Raw genomic sequence first — 20,159 nt, 5'->3', positions numbered from 1 at the left:
GTGTCCTGTTTCTGACTGACACAGGTATGAACGTATGATGGAATGACTAGATGGGTGTATTAGTGGATGATTATATGTATAAATGGATGATTAGACATAGATGTATGACTGAATGACCAGATGTGGATGTATGTCTGAATGACTAGATATGGATGTATGTCTGAATGACCAGATATGGATGTATGGCTGGATGACCAGATATGGATGTATGACTGGATGACCAGATATGGATGTATGGCTGGATGACCAGATATGGCTGTATGGCTGGATGACCAGATATGGATGTATGGCTGGATGACCAGATATGGATGTATGACTGAATGACTAGATATGGATGTATGGCTGGATGACTAGATATGGATGTATGACTGGATGACCAGATATGGATGTATGACTGGATGACTATCTATGGATGTATGACTGGATGACCAGATATGGATGTATGACTGGATGACTAGATATGGATGTATGACTGGATGACCAGATATGGATGTATGGCTGGATGACCAGATATAGATGTATGACTGGATGACTATCTATGGATGTATGACTGGATGACCAGATATGGATGTATGACTGGATGACCAGATATGGATGTATGACTGGATGACTATCTATGGATGTATGACTGGATGACCAGATATGGATGTATGACTGGATGACCAGATATGGATGTATGACTGGATGAACAGATATGGATGTATGACTGGGTGACCAGATATGGATGTATGGCTGGATGACTATGGATGTATGACTGGATGACCAGATATGGATGTATGGCTGGATGACTAGATATGGATGTATGGCTGGATGACCAGATATGGATGTATGACTGGATGACCAGATATGGATGTATGTCTGAATGACTAGATATGGATGTATGGCTGGATGACCAGATATGGATGTATGACTGGGTGACCAGATATGGATGTATGGCTGGATGACTATGGATGTATGACTGGATGACCAGATATGGCTGTATGGCTGGATGACCAGATATGGATGTATGGCTGGATGACCAGATATGGATGTATGACTGAATGACTAGATATGGATGTATGGCTGGATGACTAGATATGGATGTATGACTGGATGACCAGATATGGATGTATGGCTGGATGACCAGATATAGATGTATGACTGGATGACTATCTATGGATGTATGACTGGATGACCAGATATGGATGTATGACTGGATGACCAGATATGGATGTATGACTGGGTGACCAGATATGGATGTATGGCTGGATGACTATGGATGTATGACTGGATGACCAGATATGGATGTATGACTGGATGACTATCTATGGATGTATGACTGGATGACCAGATATGGATGTATGACTGGATGACTATCTATGGATGTATGACTGGATGACTAGATATGGATGTATGACTGGATGACCAGATATGGATGTATGGCTGGATGACCAGATATAGATGTATGACTGGATGACTATCTATGGATGTATGACTGGATGACCAGATATGGATGTATGACTGGATGACCAGATATGGATGTATGACTGGGTGACCAGATATGGATGTATGGCTGGATGACTATGGATGTATGACTGGATGACCAGATATGGATGTATGACTGGATGACTATCTATGGATGTATGACTGGATGACCAGATATGGATGTATGACTGGATGACTATGGATGTATGACTGGATGACCAGATATGGATGTATGACTGGATGACTATCTATGGATGTATGACTGGATGACCAGATATGGATGTATGACTGGATGACTATCTATGGATGTATGACTGGATGACTTGATATGGATGTATGGCTGGATGACTATCTATGGATGTATGGCTGGATGACCAGATATAGATGTATGGCTGGATGACTATCTATGGATGTATGGCTGGATGACTAGATATAGATGTATGACTGGATGACTTTGCGTGGATATAAGCCCTCTGAGCATAGCTAGGATGACATTTGAGATAAGTGTAGCAGCAGATACTCATCTAATATATAAAGCTCAGTGTGTGTGTGTGTGTATATGTCCGCTGAAGGAATCCGCACCGTCGAATTTACAATCATGACATTTTGCACAGACGCCCCATATGACCCAGGGAACGTCATAGACTATGTTTTGACAGGAAAAATTAACCCTGTGCTTTACAGTTACTCTCAAAAATCCTGCCTCCATTAATCTGAATGGAGCTGGGAGATACGGGCTATTAATAGCAACTGTCAGTGGTTGCTATAGGAACAAAATAAACTGTTCGTATAAAAGCAAAGAAGCTTATGTGTGAGTGAGAGACAGAAAAAGACAGACAGACAGAGACACAGACAGACAGAAACACAGACAGACAGAGACACAGACAGACAGGGAAAGAGACAATGAGATAGAGACAGAGACAGCCGGGCAAAGAGACAGATAGAGACAGACAGACAGAGAAAGAGAGAGACACAGAGATAGAGACACAGATAGAGAGAGACAAACAGAGACTGATACAGACAGAGACTGATACAGACAGAGACAGACAAAGACTCGACGAGAGATAGTTACTATCCCGGGCAACGCCGGGTACTACAGCTAGTATAAGATAATCCCAAACCCATCTCACCTGGAGGACATGAACAGAGAACATCATTAAGTAGGTCTGTGCAGTTCCCTCCATTTTGACAAGGAGAACTTGAGCATTCATCCATCTCAAATTCACAAACTTTTCCTGAGTATCCTGTAGACGGAAGAAACATCACATACACTTCTTATAGAAGGTTTATATTGAAGGCATTTCCATTATTAGCGAATAAAAGGATTATATTCTCATTTTTACATCTCAACCAAGTCTTACCAAGCGAACACATGCACTGGAAATGACCTAGAAAGTCTAAGCAGGTGCCATCATGGTAGCAGGGATTCGGCTGGCATTCATCACGATCTGTCTCACAGCGGGCACCAGTGTAACCAGGAGGACACTGGCACAAGAAGGAGCCGTCAGTGTTAACACATTCTCCACCATGTTCACAAGGAGAAGGTCCTGAAGAGATCACCACAGCGTCAGTGAAAGGGGTAGAGAAAGAATGGCTGAGAGAGAAGAACAGAAGATTGTGGAGATGGAAGAAGACACAAGGCCAAATCCATGAGGTTGGGTGGTCACTTGGTGTTTGGGGGATTTGGACAATGAGAAAAATAGAACGGCTGAGATAGAGAAGATCAGAGGATCATAGTGGTGGTGGCAGAAGCCACAGGGTGAAATTAATTATTGGGTTGATGTTTTATGGATTTAGACAATTTAGGAAATAATTTACCTAGTTGGCATTCGTTCAGGTCCTCATAACATGTGGGTCCGGTATACCCTGCCTGGCAGTGACAGAAAACCTTGTGGGACGTGGGGTGAGTGTCACATGTGGCATTGGGATGACACTGATTTTTTAGGCAACCGTCCTCCATATGACACAAAAGACCTGGAAAGATGGAAAAAAGCCAGGACACAATCATACAAGATCCATCTGTGGAGGTGGATATATGTAAAACCCACACACTGAATATTAGAAGCAGCATATTAAAACTGATTTATCTAAAGAAGATCTACCAGTTCTCTAAATGTTGAGCTCTGTATAACTCCACACACATCACTGATTGGCAGCTTTGTGTGCGCACTGTGTATAGGCAGGAAGTTGTCAATCAGTGGTGGAGGTGTGGTTGTGTGAAGCCCCGCAAACGCTGTGTCGATGCATTACCTTCAGGGACTTCACGCAGCTGGATCCTGTCACCGGTAGGAAATCTTCTATTTGTCGTGACGCCACTCTCAGAATTGCGGTCAGTGGGGACCGCCACTGCAGATTAAGGGATGCCTGGGGCTGATGGTGGGTGCAGTCGGTTGTAATAGCCTCCTGAGAGTGAGGCAAGCCCCAGGGCCCTGTGTAGGTGTGTAGAACCACAAGGCGCAGAATAACTCCACACAAGCGAAATGTCTTTCAGGGGTTTACTCACAGAAGGTGGCAGAGTGAGTAACCCGGGCGTAGCTGGGATGAACCAGGCTGGAACCAGGTGTCCTTCAGGCTGACTGATGAGGGTGACTACCGACTCGCCTTCCTTAGCCCTTGGTGGTTTGGGGTAACCCCGACTTTTAGTCCCTATGGGGGTCACCCAAGGAAGTTGCTGGTGCCTCTCTCCCCTTCGTTTTGGCCCGTTTGCTTGTAGCCTGGACCAGGACACTCCGGCTGCTTGCCTCCTGTGAACTATGGGCCCTAACTGTGGCTACGTGGCTGCGGACTCTGTAGTGTTGTGGTGTGGGCTTTGAGGGCCCCACACCGGCAGGTTTAGCAAGGAAAGGTGGATCTATCCCCGCACCGGGATCTGCCGCCCGTTTGGGCCTGGTACTCTCTAGCAGTCTCCTTACTTCCCACTCCGTTGCTCTCTCTCTAGCTGAAGATGGATTTCGGGTAGCACTCCTAGTTGACCGTTCTCCCCCGTCGGTAGCCACTGCGCGGGCGCTGTCAGACTGCACAGCCCCAGGGGTCTGCTCCTCACTCGAGCTCCCTGAACTGCACACTGAACTGGCTCACTGCCCCTCCTCTCCTGTTCTTGCCTACGCCACCTAGCAACCAGACTCTCCACCACACCCCTTGAGAGGAGATGGAGGCTTTTGGCCCCCTTCACTATTCCAGTGGAGGTCAAGGCTTTTCCCCCTCCTGGGATCCCCAGGGGTCCTCTCAAAGGTACATGTGTGAGACCTGATCACTATGCGCCTGTGTACCACACCCCGGTCAGCCTTCTGGATTACCTGTGTTGTACTGTTCCCAGCATGGGTGCAGTACTCAGTGGTGCCTGACCAGGTCAGGGGCGCCACATTCCCCCTTAGTTATCACCAGCACGTCCTCGGGCTGCAAGACAACATTTTAAAATGCATAAAACAGTAAAACATGGTAAAACATTTTAAGATCACCAGGTACCATACATCACCACCCTCCACCCACAAGTCCGTTAACCCACCCAAAACCCTCTCACGTTGGCCGCGCCTTCAGCCACTTCTGGCAGGATGTAGAGGCGGCTTTCATGGGCTGGTGGTTTCAGGGTATACCTGGCCTGGTGGATCCGCGCCTTCAGCCTCTTCTGGCAGGATGTAGAGGCGGCCTCCACAGTTGGTGCTGACCAGGTACCCTCTTTGTGGTGGAGAGCCAGGCCCCATAAACAGGCATGCTCTCTGGTTGCAGGTGAGCCAAGGCCCCATCATGGACGTGCTCCCTGGTTGCAGACGAGCCAAGCCCCTAAACAGGCTGGCTCTGGTGGTGGTACCTCTGGTGTAACTATTTACACTGCGAGAGTTTGTGGCTATAGCCAGTTCATAGCCTTAAGGTTTATTTCTCACATTAGTTTATGTGGGCACATTCTTAAACAGTAACGTTGCAAACTTTTTCATAACTTATCAAACTGGTAACTTCTGTGCTTCTTTCTTTATTTTATGCAGATTCCTCCTCACCAGGGCTTGGGCCTGTAGGGCTGCGGCACCTGTTGCTTCCTTGACCTCTTTCTTCGTCTGTGGTAGTCTCATCAGTAGGTTCTTTCTCTGTTCTTTCTCTATCTCTGTCTTTCCTTTCTTCTTCTGTGTCTGTTGCTTTTTCTTTAGGACATGGTGTAACATCAAGCGCATACCAGCCTCTTTCTCCTTGATGCATGGTGAATTGCACTGAATCTCCCATTCTTAAGTTTCTTCCAGGATGTCCTCTGGGCAAATGGGCTCTAACGTCTCTTCTATTCACGAAAATGCCTTCCTTCATACCAGGTGCTACTATGAAGCCGTATCCTGATTTTAGGCTGAAATCTTCTACTACTCCTCGACAAAGGGGTCCTCTGACCTGGGCTTTGGACCTTCTCAGGAACCGTTTCTCCTTCAAGTCTCTGGCCGTGACTTCATCTTTATTCTCTGGAGACTGCGGTGCAGGGGAAAACTGTGTTCTGCTGCGGCGCCGTGTCTTGCGGGCTGGATTCTGCAGAGTACAGCTTACAAACTCCCAGGTGAGGCTTTTGGGCAGATCTTCTTCAGCAGATGGTATCGGGTCTTCTTCATCCCAGCGGGAATATGGCAACATCTCCGGCTCTGGGCATGGATCCACTGCTAGTGGCTCCGGGGTCAGCTCCTCAGCTTCCTGGCCTCCTCTCCCCCTTAGTTCTTCTGAGCACTCCTTTGGTGGCAGCGCTGGGGATGAGTGTTCGTCAGCTGGCCCGGGCGGTGGACTTTTTGGCGTGGATATCTCCAGAGTCTTCTGAGGGGTATGTGGAGGGAGCAGATACCGGTCCACCATCTCCTTTGGGAACTGGGCCTCTAGGTCAGCCTTCAGCCTCTGGTATTCGGGGTCCTCCCCCAGCGTAGACTTCCTAGCAGGGACTTCCTTGGACTGGGGAGCGGTGTCTGCTCTGGCCTTGCAGGCCGGGATAAATGGTGGTACAATCTTGTCTTGATGGGCCGCGCCTGGCGTGGCGGCGGCCTGGTCTTGGCGGGCCGCGCCCGTCATGGCGGCGCCCTGGATCAGCGTCGCTGTTGCAGCTGGCGTCTTAGCGGGCATCGCTACTGTGGCCGGTTCTTGGCGGGCCGGGCAGGGCATCGCTGCGGCGGCCTGGATCGGCGTCGCTGTCGCGGCCTGGATTGGCGTCGCAGCTGCGATGGGATCTGTGCAGGCTGGGCTGGGCGTCGCTGCAGCGATCTGGGCTTGGCGGGCCGCACCGGACGAGGCTGCGGCCTGGTTCAGCACCTCACTTGCGGCGCGGACGAGCGTTGCTGCTGCGGTGGGGTCTCGGCGGGCCGGGCCTAGCATGGCGGCGGCCTGGGTCAGCGTCACACCTGCGGCGCGGATGAGGGTCGCGGTGGCAGCCGGTTCTTTGCGGGCCGGGCAGGGCATCACTGCGGCGGCCTGGGCTTGGCGGGCCGCACCTCGCGTGGCTGCGGCCTGGTTCGGCGTCGCCGCGCCGGGCGCCTCTTCAGGGACTGCGGGCGTGACAGCAGGGGTCGGGGCATTCGTGCTGACAGGGGCAACACTGGACTCACCCATCGGTAGCAGCATCGGGGTCTGAGTCGTCACCACCCGGTCTGGCACTCGGCGCGTGGCCCTCTCCTCGTAGGCCTGAACTGCCGCGGTCATCCACAGAAACTCCGTCCGTCCCTCTCTAATCAGCCTTCCGACCCTGGCTTCCAGTTGATCGCAGAACTCGGCGAGCTCCCGACACCACCAGGCAGCGGAGCCTGGCTCCGGGTCTCTGCACTCAGACGCCATTTTCTCTAGCAACAAGCTGCTGGCTTCTCTTCTGCTCCGCCGTCTCCGGACGCTTCCGCTCTCTTCACTTGCGAGGTCAGAACTCTGCAGGGGATCTCTGGGTAGCCACACCCCTTCGTGGGCGGTAACTTCTTCCAGCGCGGGCTGCTGTTGTTTTTCAGCGCGCTTTTCATGGTGGCAATATGGCGGCGCTTCCAATTTTTCAAGCGGACCGCCCAGGCACATGGTCACCTGTCTGAACAGGTCTAGTCCTTATCCTGTTCGTGACGCCAGATGTGAAGCCCCGCAAACGCTGTGTCGATGCATTACCTTCAGGGACTCCACGCAGCTGGATCCTGTCACCGGTAGGAAATCTTCTATTTGTCGTGACGCCACTCTCAGAATTGCGGTCAGTGGGGACCGCCACTGCAGATTAAGGGATGCCTGGGGCTGATGGTGGGTGCAGTCGGTTGTAATAGCCTCCTGAGAGTGAGGCAAGCCCCAGGGCCCTGTGTAGGTGTGTAGAACCACAAGGCGCAGAATAACTCCACACAAGCGAAATGTCTTTCAGGGGTTTACTCACAGAAGGTGGCAGAGTGAGTAACCCGGGCGTAGCTGGGATGAACCAGGCTGGAACCAGGTGTCCTTCAGGCTGACTGATGAGGGTGACTACCGACTCGCCTTCCTTAGCCCTTGGTGGTTTGGGGTAACCCCGACTTTTAGTCCCTATGGGGGTCACCCAAGGAAGTTGCTGGTGCCTCTCTCCCCTTCGTTTTGGCCCGTTTGCTTGTAGCCTGGACCAGGACACTCCGGCTGCTTGCCTCCTGTGAACTATGGGCCCTAACTGTGGCTACGTGGCTGCGGACTCTGTAGTGTTGTGGTGTGGGCTTTGAGGGCCCCACACCGGCAGGTTTAGCAAGGAAAGGTGGATCTATCCCCGCACCGGGATCTGCCGCCCGTTTGGGCCTGGTACTCTCTAGCAGTCTCCTTACTTCCCACTCCGTTGCTCTCTCTCTAGCTGAAGATGGATTTCGGGTAGCACTCCTAGTTGACCGTTCTCCCCCGTCGGTAGCCACTGCGCGGGCGCTGTCAGACTGCACAGCCCCAGGGGTCTGCTCCTCACTCGAGTTCCCTGAACTGCACACTGAACTGGCTCACTGCCCCTCCTCTCCTGTTCTTGCCTACGCCACCTAGCAACCAGACTCTCCACCACACCCCTTGAGAGGAGATGGAGGCTTTTGGCCCCCTTCACTATTCCAGTGGAGGTCAAGGCTTTTCCCCCTCCTGGGATCCCCAGGGGTCCTCTCAAAGGTACATGTGTGAGACCTGATCACTATGCGCCTGTGTACCACACCCCGGTCAGCCTTCTGGATTACCTGTGTTGTACTGTTCCCAGCATGGGTGCAGTACTCAGTGGTGCCTGACCAGGTCAGGGGCGCCACAGTTGAACTTCCTGGCAGCAGATTTACTTGTCTTCTAGTGATAATCTCCTGCTAATAAGACAATGCTTATATAAAAACTGCAGCACACAACCCAGCAAGTGATACATCACAGGAATCAGGGTCTCTGCCCCTACATTATGCTGTGTTGTGGTGCTGGTTGGTGGCTCTACATGGAAGCCCTCTGAGAGCGCCTACATTTCCATACGTGACAACAGTTACATACTAGGTGCATATTAACTTTGCATGTAAATCACAAGAACTTACCGATCCGCCCTGGTGGGCACTGGCAGGTATATGTCCCCACCTGGTCAATGCAAGTAGACCCTTCTGCGCATGTGGCTGTAGCGCAATCATCTATGTTGTCCTCACAATTATCGCCATCCCAGCCATTGACACACACGCACTTGTACTGCCCGGGAATGTTCTGACAGGTTCCTCCATTCCTACATATGCCACTAGCCTGGCACTCGTCAATGTCTCGAGAGCACAACCCTCCTGATGCAAAGAAAGGGGAAAAGAACATGCGAGAACTATCTCAACACGTACAAGCATGCACAAGTAATGATGAACGCACCGCAACGAGCACATGCCCAACAGAAACACCGGGAGAGGGCAGGATGGGCATCAACAGCCATTACTCACTGGTTGGCTAGAACGGGACAATTTTACACAAATCATGGTAAGTAATAAACTAAAAATCGTGAGGATGATATCAAAGATAACACTTTAGATAAACATTGGGCAATAATTCTTCTTCCTGACCCCCCAAAATGCATACGTGGTCCAGTGAGCATGAATATGTCTTCTGTGGGGAGAATGGAGTGGAGAAGAGGTCCCGTTACATATTAGGAGGTTGACTAATCTAGCCGAAATCAGCAGGTTTGGATGATATGGGCCAAACATATTGGATACCTGTTCAACGCAAAAGCTTTGTGTCTCGAAATGCCACCCCATACACACTTGGCCGAGTATGGTATTCATCGGCTCTGAATGGGGAGAGTGGAGTAAGATGCAGGAAGATACCTCAGGTGGTGGCTTATCGTCTACAGAATAAAATGATCAGGTATGTCGAAACCCAACAGACCAACCCTTTTGCCCCATTATCTTCCATTGGGAATCGAGAAGCTCTCAAATAGAGTAGAAGATTTCCGGTCTCGTGAAAATTGGTAGATTTGTCTGTATGGCCAGCTTCAGTCCAATTATCTCCTGTAGAGACCCTAGTGGACATGGTCAAACACCTTATTCAAAGACTAACATCCAGGATTTGTATTCTCAGATCCGAGGGCAGGATATATGGCCAAATTTATGAAAGGCAAGGACTTCTTAGATGAGAGAAGTGGAAGGATAACATGACATGGAAATATCGGTGAGGCCAAAAGATGAGATATGGAGTAATGGAGAATTTGGACCCTACCTTCCCATCCAGGTGGACATCTACAGGAATATTTTTCCAGTCCGTCCACACAGCTGCCTCCATTTTGACATTTGTGGTTGACACAATCATCGATGTTCTCCTCACATTGAGAACCTGTGTACCCTAATGTAACACACAGAGCCATTTATTAGTAAGCAGGTTTCATTAATAAATACATCCATAGACCACAGGCCATCCACTCACCTGGCGGACATGCGCACTGGTACAAGTTAATATTTGGTTGGTAACACGTTCCTGAATTGAAGCAGCTGCTTGAGGAGCACTTCCCTCTTCTCATCTCGCAATTGATGCCATCATAGAGGGTGGGACAATCACATCTGAAGGAGCCTACGAAGTTCACACATTTTCCACCATTTCTACAGGTTCCAGCTTCTTGGCATTCATCCACATCCTTCTCACAGGCCTCCCCGTCAAAGCCAAGCTGGCACTGGCACTCGAATCCGGGCGGCTTGTTGACACATTTTCCATTGTTCATGCAGCGATTGGTCGTACAGTGGTCCAGGTCCATGCAGTTCTTGCCTAGTAGGAATTTTTACATGTGAGAAAATGTACAAATTTTATTGCCTTCAGACATTTTTTTACAATTATTCATAATCATAAGGGAGAACTAAATAGCTGAGGAATCTTATCGAGACATTGATGGTTGGTGACAAATTTCAATCCATAAAACCTATTGTTGCATTACTGGAATGGAAAACAATATCTCTTCCGACAACTCACAGGAAGAACCAGACTATGGATCTCTCACGTTTACAGGAAAATTAGGTGTGGTCTGTACTGCATTGTCCTGGAAGACACTGAATGGTAAACTATGAAGACTTCATAAACAGAAGTTCTGCTCCTCGGATGTTCAGCTCAGGAGGATGATCGTTCTGGACAGGACAGATCATCTTTTAGAGGACAAGAGAACTCCGACTCTACTTACTGCAAAATGACGAAAACTGCAGCAAAACCACAAAGTCTGAACTGTATCTCATCTTTACAGACAGATCATACAATAATCCAATTCTAATTAGGCATTGGGTTAGCCAGACTGGTGGACATTGTTGTCCAGACTGGTGGACATTGTTGGTCAGACTGGTGGAAATTGTTGGCCAGACTGGTGGACATTGTTGGCCAGACTGGTGGACATTGTTGGCCAGACTGGTGGATATTGTTGGCCAGACTGGTGGATATTGTTGGCCAGACTGGTGGATATTGTTGGCCAGACTGGTGGATATTGTTGGCCAGACTGGTGGATATTGTTGGCCAGACTGGTGGAAATTGTTGGCCAGACTGGTGGATATTGTTGGCCAGACTGGTGGATATTGTTGGCCAGACTGGTGGATATTGTTGGCCAGACTGGTGGATATTGTTGGCCAGACTGGTGGATATTGTTGGCCAGACTGGTAGAAATTGCTAAGGTTATTACCTGGACCCTAGAATACCATTATGTTAATGTAAAGTTTTTTAAACTTTTTTTTTTAATAATCAATCAAGTGAATATTTAGAGTTTCATGATGATGATGATGATTAAGGATGTCCTGATGTTGCTCACCTGTCCATCCAGGTCCACACGTGCAGCGATATTCTGTAGCAGACAGACGTGAGCAAGTACCTCCATTTTGGCAAATATGTGGGGAACATGGTGGTCCGGTGAGCTCACAGTGGTCACCCAAGAACCCCTCTGGGCACCTGTAGCAATTCAAAAAGTTTATGGATTGTGACCTTACATGAAAAAGTATATCAAAAGACATGTCGTAAGCACCCATAAAAGTTGTCATGTGCTATTTCAGGGGGTTTGTCTTAACCTTGATCAACCCAAGAAATTCAATAAGCAAGAAGTGTCAAAGGCCCACCAAGGGAAGTGGTAACTGCTTTATTTGTAGTTCAGTTGCCAATTTCACTGGCGTTTCAGCCCGTGGGCCTTCCTCATCTGTAATGCCCCTTTTAGTGCTCTAAATACTTCACTTGTATGTGCCTTTGGTTTTTCTTCCATCTTAAAGTTTTAAACTCTTTCTTTAACAGTAAAAAAAAAAGATCTAACCAACTTATCCACTCACTTTGTGAAGCTTCACACCCAATGAGATCCTTTCCGCCAAAGCAAAACCATACAGGCCCCAAGAAAGCGTACATTGGGTATTTCCTCTCTTCCTCTTCTCTCCCATAGGTACATGACTTGGTCAGTATGGTTGTGTGTTTGTACTACTCTTCAACACAGCTCCTGCCACCTACCGTCTACAAACTTTAACCAAACAATGGCTGCAGCCCAAGGATTCCTGATAAAGGTTATGATTGAAGGATACTAACTAAAATATTCTTGTATTTGTAAAGATTAGTCCAGATGAAATAACTCCAGATACCTACATTATAAGGTCCCCCAGAAGAAGCGTGAGGCGAAACGGTGTTCATTTGGAAGGGCACTTAACTACAGGACTTGTACTTTTCATACATAGCACTGTAAGAAGGGCAGTTTTGATTTGTTTGCACCTCTACAATACTCCTGATATAGGTTATAATTGAAGGATACTAACTAAAATATTCATGTATCTGTAAAGATTAGTCCAGATGGAATAACTCCAGACACCTACATTATAAAGTCACCCAGAAGAAGCATGAGGCGAAACGGTGTCAGGTTGGAAGGAAGCTTTTCTACAGGACTTGTACTTTTCATACATAGCACTGTAACTACCGTAGGATAATTTTGATTTGTTTGCACCTCTACAATACTCCTGATAGAGGTTATGATTGAAGGATACTAACTAAAATATTCATGTATCTGTAAAGATTAGTCCAGGTGGAATAACTCCAGACACCTACATTATAAAGTCCCCCAGAAGAAGTATGAGGCGAAACAGAGTTGGGTTGCAAGGACACTTACCTACAGGACCTTATACAGTTCGTATATACCACTGTAAGAAGGGCAGTTTTGATTTGTTTGTACCTGTATAATACTCCTGATATAGGTTATGACTGAAGGATACTAGCTAAAATATTTATTTATAATGATTAGTCCAGATGGAATAACTCAAGACACCTACAATATAAAGTCACTTTGAAGAAGCATGAGGCGAAATGGTGTTGGGTTGGAAGAACACTTAGCTACAGAAAATTATCTTGTTCATACATAGCACTGTAAGTAGGACAGTTTTGATTTGCTTGCACCTCTACAATACTCCTGATATAGGTTATGATTGAAGGATACTAACTAAAATATTCATGTATCTGTAAAGATTATTCCAGTTGGAATAACTCCAGACACCTACATTATAAAGTCCCCCAGAAGAAGCGTGAGGCGAAACGGCATCGGGTTGGGAGGATGCTTACCTACAGGTTCTTATACTTTTCATACATAGCACTGTGAGTAGGACAATTTTGATTTGCTTGCACCACTAATAATACTTGATAGTATCTATTCAGTCATATTTTACTGGCTCTGACAGATATCCTGACCATTAGTGTACCTACCATACGGATTTATATATTGGAATTTTGCACTTGCACTTTACTATGGAATATTTAGAATTGTGGGTTTACCTATAGTTTCCTTTTATGAGGATAATCCCTGTTTAATCCTGTTTTATTTATTTTTAACTATTTAATACAACAAGAATTTAGAGTAAATTATATTTTGGCTTATATCTTTTCATTCTTCCATGGATTTGTAGATAGTATAAATTCTTAGAAGCGGCATACATTATATCCTATTGGACAGGAGAGCTTACATGATAAAGTCGCAGCAGTTTATATTGTATTTGGGCCTCCAGTTACCTGCAGTGTTGGGTGCCATTCTGCAGGGCGACGAATGTTCCTCCATTAAGGCAAAGGTCTTGTATATTTTTGTACTGCGAAGCTGAAAGAAGAGAGAAGAGCGCAGCAATCAATCAATCAATCAAAAAAGTGACAGAGGAAAGCTATAGCGATCAATGGCATTTTCATCATATTCGTGAAAATGAATATTAGCTGGAGAGCGTTACTTGATAATTGGTCCGATTCCACAATCCGTGCTTAGCACTTAAGGCTCCGTTACATGCTACGATATATCGGGCGATATGTCGTCGGGGTCACGGATTCCGTGACGCACATCCGGCATCGTTTGACATATCGTAGCGTGTGACAGCTAAGAGCGACTGTTAACGAGCAAAAATACTCACCTTATCGTTGATCGTTGACACGTGGTTCATTTTCAAAATATCGGTCACATTCCTGGATGCAGGTTGTTCGTCGTTCCTGAGGCAGCACACATCGCTACGTGTGACACCTCGGGAACGACGAGCACAGCTTACCTGCGTCCCGAAGGCAATGAGGAAAGAAGGAGGTGGGCGGGATGTTATGTCCCGCTCATCTCCGCCCCTCCGCTTCTATTGGGCGGCCGCTGTGTGACGTCGCTGTGACGCCGAACGTCCCTCCCCCTTCAGGAAGAGGATGTTTTCAGCCCACAGCAAGGTCGTTCGGGAGGTAAGTACGTGTGACAGGGGTGACCAACTTTGTGTGACACGGGCAACAAATTGCCCATGACGCACAAACGATGGGGGCGGGTGCGATCGCACGATAAATCGACGCATGTAACGGGGCCTTTACACGAGCACCATGCTGAAAAGACCCAACCTGAGCACAACGGGTCCTAACTAGAGATGAGCCAAAAGATTCCCACTTACCGGGTCCAGCTTCCGCCTCGATACACCGAGGGACCAAGGACTTCAAACTTCCTTGGTCGACATTTGAAGATCAACATCTTGGGCAACTCTTGCAATTATTTAGACATCGTGGGCACCTTGCAATCAGAAGAGGCACCTAGGATGCCCCCGCTCGAATGTTGACCTTGGAAGTTTGCACTCTCCTTGTCTGGCTGCACCAAGGTACCGAAGTGGTTGCCAGATCAGGGTAGCGCGAATTGTTTTGGTCATCTCTAACCCTGACCAAAGATGAAGAGCTGCTACACTCAAAGGCATGGTGGAGGGACAAGGGGAATTAATATCTCCAGCATCATGCCAACTCTTCTAGGACATCCGAGAGGTTCCCAGTAAAAGCGACCTCAAAAAGAGTTGGTAAATCTCCTAGGGGCCTCCAAAGCTTCCTGAAACTTCATAAAGACATATATAGGGGACGGAAAGAGGCGTGGAGGGGGTTAGTGTCTTCTAGAAAGGTCATGTCCAGAAGCAGCCAAGTACGGATTCTGGTGAACCAGAGTCACATATCTTGGCTTCGTCAAATATCAAATCTGCAGAGGTAGAAGTGCCATTTGGGCTCTGGTGCTCACAGGTCACTCTGCCACATAAGTAGGCACCATTATACACGGCACATGGAAGGTATGATGGTGCAGGTTTGCACTGGGATCTCAGCGCTACGAGTTAGACCTCTGTACGAGATTCCCCTATAATGGTTACATAATGGCCCACACTACATCAGCCTCAGACGTACCAGGCTCTTTTGTTCCATGTCATTGTCTCCAGCTCCGGATACGGACGTGTTGCCAGTAACATTTGACAATTGTCCTCACTTCCTATAGCGGCGGCCAAATCTGGAGAGTTTTATATACATGTATAAAGCAAATATTTATGGACTCGGCTACTACCAGGGATGAAATATTTTGTGCAGACCTTCGAGATCTCTGGTTGTGTTATCTGATCTCTGCTCTTCTGCTGACTAGTACAGTGCAGCTCATAAATATCTGTTATCCGGTAAGAGAGACCCAGGGCCGAAAACAGGGGCATAACTACAACTGGTGCAGGGGTTGTAATCGCATCCGGGCCCAAGAGCATAGGGGGCCCCAAAAGTTCCCTTTTTCCTATATAACAATACTATTAAAGACTCGCATGATTTGGGGCCCCCACTGGAGCTTCTGCATTGGGGCCCATGAGCTTCAAGCTGCGCCACTATCAGAAACCCTCCATGTACATATATTTGCTGACAGATCTGCGTGAAAACTAGGTCCAACTCCTGACCTCGGGCTAAATTCTGTCTTGAAATTCAGAGCTGCATTTATAATTCTGCTCGTTTCTGTTAAGATTATTAATAATAGAATTATTAGAACACTTTGGCTGAACCACATTTGGCAGATCTGTAGCTCGGAGATTCTTCATCTGGGCCAAAGATTCAATGTGAGCATGACTCCGGAATGTCTGACTGAAGGCCTTTGACCTTCCCCAACAACCCCCTACCCCTTAGGGTTCTTATCTAAAATAAACACAAACACTGTGTGACGTTGGAATATAAAGGCCACAGCAGCCCCATTTATTCATAACATAAACATCAGCCATGTAACAATACAACTCTTCATTGAAGAACCCGAAAAAGGAAGGGGGGGGTACCTGAAGGTTAACCAAAATGTTCTTTGCAACATCAGCCCGTCTCCTGACCCTCAGCCGCAACACACCGACTCGAGAGCCCAAGCCAGATGTTGCCCCCACTATGTCCCGCTGAGACTCAACCCAGCAAGGACCCGTTTACCAAACAATTGCACCGCTAGAGGTAACCCGCTCCGGCACTGGGTTCCGTCCTCTCCTCTGTGCAAACCCCCACCTTCAGACACCCCCCTCCTTTCCGCCGCTGCGACAAATACGATCTTCCTTCTTTTCTTCATCGATGTCGAATCCACAATTAGGGCGGGCGGGCGGGAACGATTCCAGTCACCGTCCAGGTAGGAATGACCCACCCCCCCTCTGACCTGCCCTATATACTACCCCCTATAGCCACCACCCCCTGACCAATCAAACTGACCCCTGATCCTAACTGCCCCTTAGCACCACCCCCAAATTTCGCGCCCAAACTGACTTTCTCCATTAACCCCTTATTAACCCTATGGCCTGGCATCCCTCCTAGTCATGTAGCCCTCCCTTAAGCCCCTTCGGGTCAGCAGTCCGGGCTCTTCCTTGACTCCGGAATGTCTGACTGAAGGCCTTTGACCTTCCCCAACAACCCCCTACCCCTTAGGGTTCTTATCTAAAATAAACACAAACACTGTGTGACGTTGGAATATAAAGGCCACAGCAGCCCCATTTATTCATAACATAAACATCAGCCATGTAACAATACAACTCTTCATTGAAGAACCCGAAAAAGGAAGGGGGGGGTACCTGAAGGTTAACCAAAATGTTCTTTGCAACATCAGCCCGTCTCCTGACCCTCAGCCGCAACACACCGACTCGAGAGCCCAAGCCAGATGTTGCCCCCACTATGTCCCGCTGAGACTCAACCCAGCAAGGACCCGTTTACCAAACAATTGCACCGCTAGAGGTAACCCGCTCCGGCACTGGGTTCCGTCCTCTCCTCTGTGCAAACCCCCACCTTCAGACACCCCCCTCCTTTCCACCACCGCGAGCTCGCATGACCCCTTGTGCGCGCGAGTCCTCCCACACCAACAAAGCCTTCTCAAGCCCCTCCATCAGCCCTAAGGCCCAAATATCATTTCCCACCGAATTTAAATGGACCCCGTCCCGGCGCAACAAGTCGGCGGACGCCGCTTCCAACTCCGGGTGCCGAACAGAGACACCCCCAACCCGGGAAATGAACCGCCCAATCTCCCGATTCACTTTACTTCGCGCCCTGTTTACTGCCTCCACCGACCTGGCGTGCCGCCATGTCAGCCGCGCAACCATATCCGACCAGACAATTACTAGACCCGGGTGGGAAGACAGGAGCCGCAGGCAGTCACATTTTATGTCTTGTATCAGGTCCCTGGAAGCCCGGAGACCCAGGTCATTCCCACCCGCGTGTAGTACTACCACGTCCGGTGCTCTGTCCAGCTGCGAATGGTGGCGCCAGGTAGGCAACACCTCACTCCACAGCATGCCCCTGACCCCGATCCATCGCACAGTAGCCTTTTCTCTGGGAACCCCCAACTGGCGGCCGTCCGGTCGTATTCCCGCACGAAACGCCCCCCAATACACGTATGAGTGGCCGAGCACCCACACCAACAACGGTAAACCTACAAAACAAAAGGTGACAACACAGAGGGGGTGGGGGGGGGGCACGAGGAAGAAAATGGGTAATGATTACCAAACAAATACCGCCCCCGACCCCCCCCCCCTTCCCCACCAATAGCTCACAACAAGTTCGGCCGGACGTAAGATCTAAACCTGGCCGAGTCCCATCGTCCAATCTTACGGAGAGCCTGCGCGCCCAGACCCCAACGAGCCGCCTGAGTCGCAGCCCCAATCCGAAAGGAATGCGACGCGAACTCAGCCTCGTTGAGACCGCAACACTGCAGGCACCTCCGAAAGATGCAGACAAATTGGTAACTCGACAAGGCTGACCCGTCCTGGTGGGACAAAAGGGACCCCGGGCGAGCTCCCCTCACTTCTAAAAACGCCGACAGCCATCTGACAGGGCACTCCGCTAAACCAGGTACACCCCATAGTTCCACCGTCCGACCTCTACCCAGCTGGTCCGTCTTTGACCGTCTCAAGCAACACCGCACCACATCCATACCGCATTCCACGTCCTCCAGCAACAAACCTCCGTGACTCCTCGTGTTTCTGCTCACCAGTTCACTAATTCTAAACGCCCCAAAGAAGGCCAAAACAAAAGCGGTCCCGAACAACTGGCATTCATACTCCGAACAGCACACCCGAGGCAACACCGACAACAGCTTGCCCAGCAGCTCAAAAGATACCGGGCGCCGAAGGTCTCGGCGCGCCCCCGCCCTCCGGTAACCCTTCATCACCTGGCGCACCCAGAAATCCTTCGTAACATCCTTCCAGCCCAATAACTTGAAAAAGAAGGAAATGCCCGCTAACCTGCCCGCCACGGCCGACCACGAAAGGCCTTCTTCCTTAGCCCTGCCCAACATGAACAAAACTAAATAAACTCTGTCACCTTCAGATACATGACCTCCCACCTCATCAACCAACTCGAGCCAACGGTCCCACGCTGAATTATAGCTGCGCCACGTACTGGGTGCCACCGAGTGTCGGATCAATTCCCAGGCCGGCTGCAAACCAGGTCCCACAACCAGACGGGCCATACGGTCTCCTGCTGCTCCGCGTCCGGCGCCAGCATTCGAAAGCGGTCCCACTGGAAGCGAGATAAAGCATCAGCCACAGAATTCAGCACCCCCGGCACATGTACTGCGCAGACCCACAAGTTCAACTCCAGACATTTCAGCACCAAATGACGCAAGAGATCCACCACCGGGGGGGAATCAGCTGTCAACTTGTTAACACACTGAACAACCCCCAGGTTGTCACACATGAAACGCACCTTCCTGTCTTTCAAATCCTGTCCCCAAACCTCTAAGGCCACGACAATAGGGAAAAGTTCCAACAGGGCCAAATTCCTAGTCAGACCGCAAACCCGCCACGAATCAGGCCACCTGCCGACACACCATCTCCCCCCAAAATATGCGCCAAAACCACTGGATCCCGCCGCGTCCGTATACAGCACCAACTCCTCATTTGACACCACCTCACGAAGCCACAATGACCGTCCATTATACAGCTGCAAAAAACGGGACCACACTCTCAGGTCCGCCTTATGCTCCACCTTCAAACGCACAAAATGCAAAGGGTGCAACACACCGGTGGTGGCTTGAGCCAAGCGACGGGAAAAAACTCTCCCCATCGGCAATATTCTACACGCAAAATTCAACTTCCCCAACAGGGACTGCAAGTCCCGTAAACGAATCTTCTTGGCCTCAATGGCCCCTTGAACGCAACGCCTCAAATCCACCAGCTTGTCCTCCGGCAAGCGGCACTCCATGGCAACCGTATCCAGCTCGATACCCAGGAATTTCAAAACCGTAACCGGACCCTCCGTCTTCTCCGGCGCCAACGAAACGCCAAACCGGCGAGCAACCTGCTCCACTGTCCGAAGCAAAAGGGAACACTGCGAGGATCCCGCAGGCCCCATGCACAAAAAGTCGTCCAAGTAATGCAACACTGAATCTAGACCCGCCTCCTCCTTAATTACCCATTCCAAGAAACAACTAAACTTCTCAAAATAAGAACATGAAATTGAACAGCCCATAGGCAAACAACAATCTACATAAAACTTGTCCTCCCACCAACACCCCAACAGGTGAAAACTGTCCGGGTGCACCGGCAACAGGCGGAAGGCCGCTTCTATATCCGTTTTCGCCA

The 20,159-nt window shown here is 49.2% G+C and overlaps 1 protein-coding gene across 1 annotated transcript in view; it reads right to left on the bottom strand.

Moving 5' to 3' along the window:
• LOC142250919 (uncharacterized) overlaps positions 1-20,159 on the bottom strand; it is a 59,417-nt gene that overhangs the window by 18,497 nt on the left and 20,761 nt on the right. The window contains exons 2-9 of the mRNA XM_075323249.1: positions 13,852-13,933; positions 11,639-11,775; positions 10,285-10,620; positions 10,081-10,203; positions 8,931-9,161; positions 3,283-3,438; positions 2,826-3,011; positions 2,595-2,708 (exon numbers count right to left, since the gene is read on the bottom strand). Coding sequence (XP_075179364.1) covers positions 2,595-2,708; positions 2,826-3,011; positions 3,283-3,438; positions 8,931-9,161; positions 10,081-10,203; positions 10,285-10,620; positions 11,639-11,775; positions 13,852-13,933 — 1,365 coding nt within the window. The remainder of the gene's footprint in view (positions 1-2,594; positions 2,709-2,825; positions 3,012-3,282; positions 3,439-8,930; positions 9,162-10,080; positions 10,204-10,284; positions 10,621-11,638; positions 11,776-13,851; positions 13,934-20,159) is intronic.

The sequence above is a fragment of the Anomaloglossus baeobatrachus genome, chromosome 9 (genome assembly GCF_048569485.1).
Source record: "Anomaloglossus baeobatrachus isolate aAnoBae1 chromosome 9, aAnoBae1.hap1, whole genome shotgun sequence".
Taxonomy (NCBI): domain Eukaryota; kingdom Metazoa; phylum Chordata; class Amphibia; order Anura; family Aromobatidae; genus Anomaloglossus; species Anomaloglossus baeobatrachus.
The sequence above is the reverse complement of the archived record's forward strand: the minus strand, read 5'-3'. Positions and strand labels throughout refer to the sequence as shown.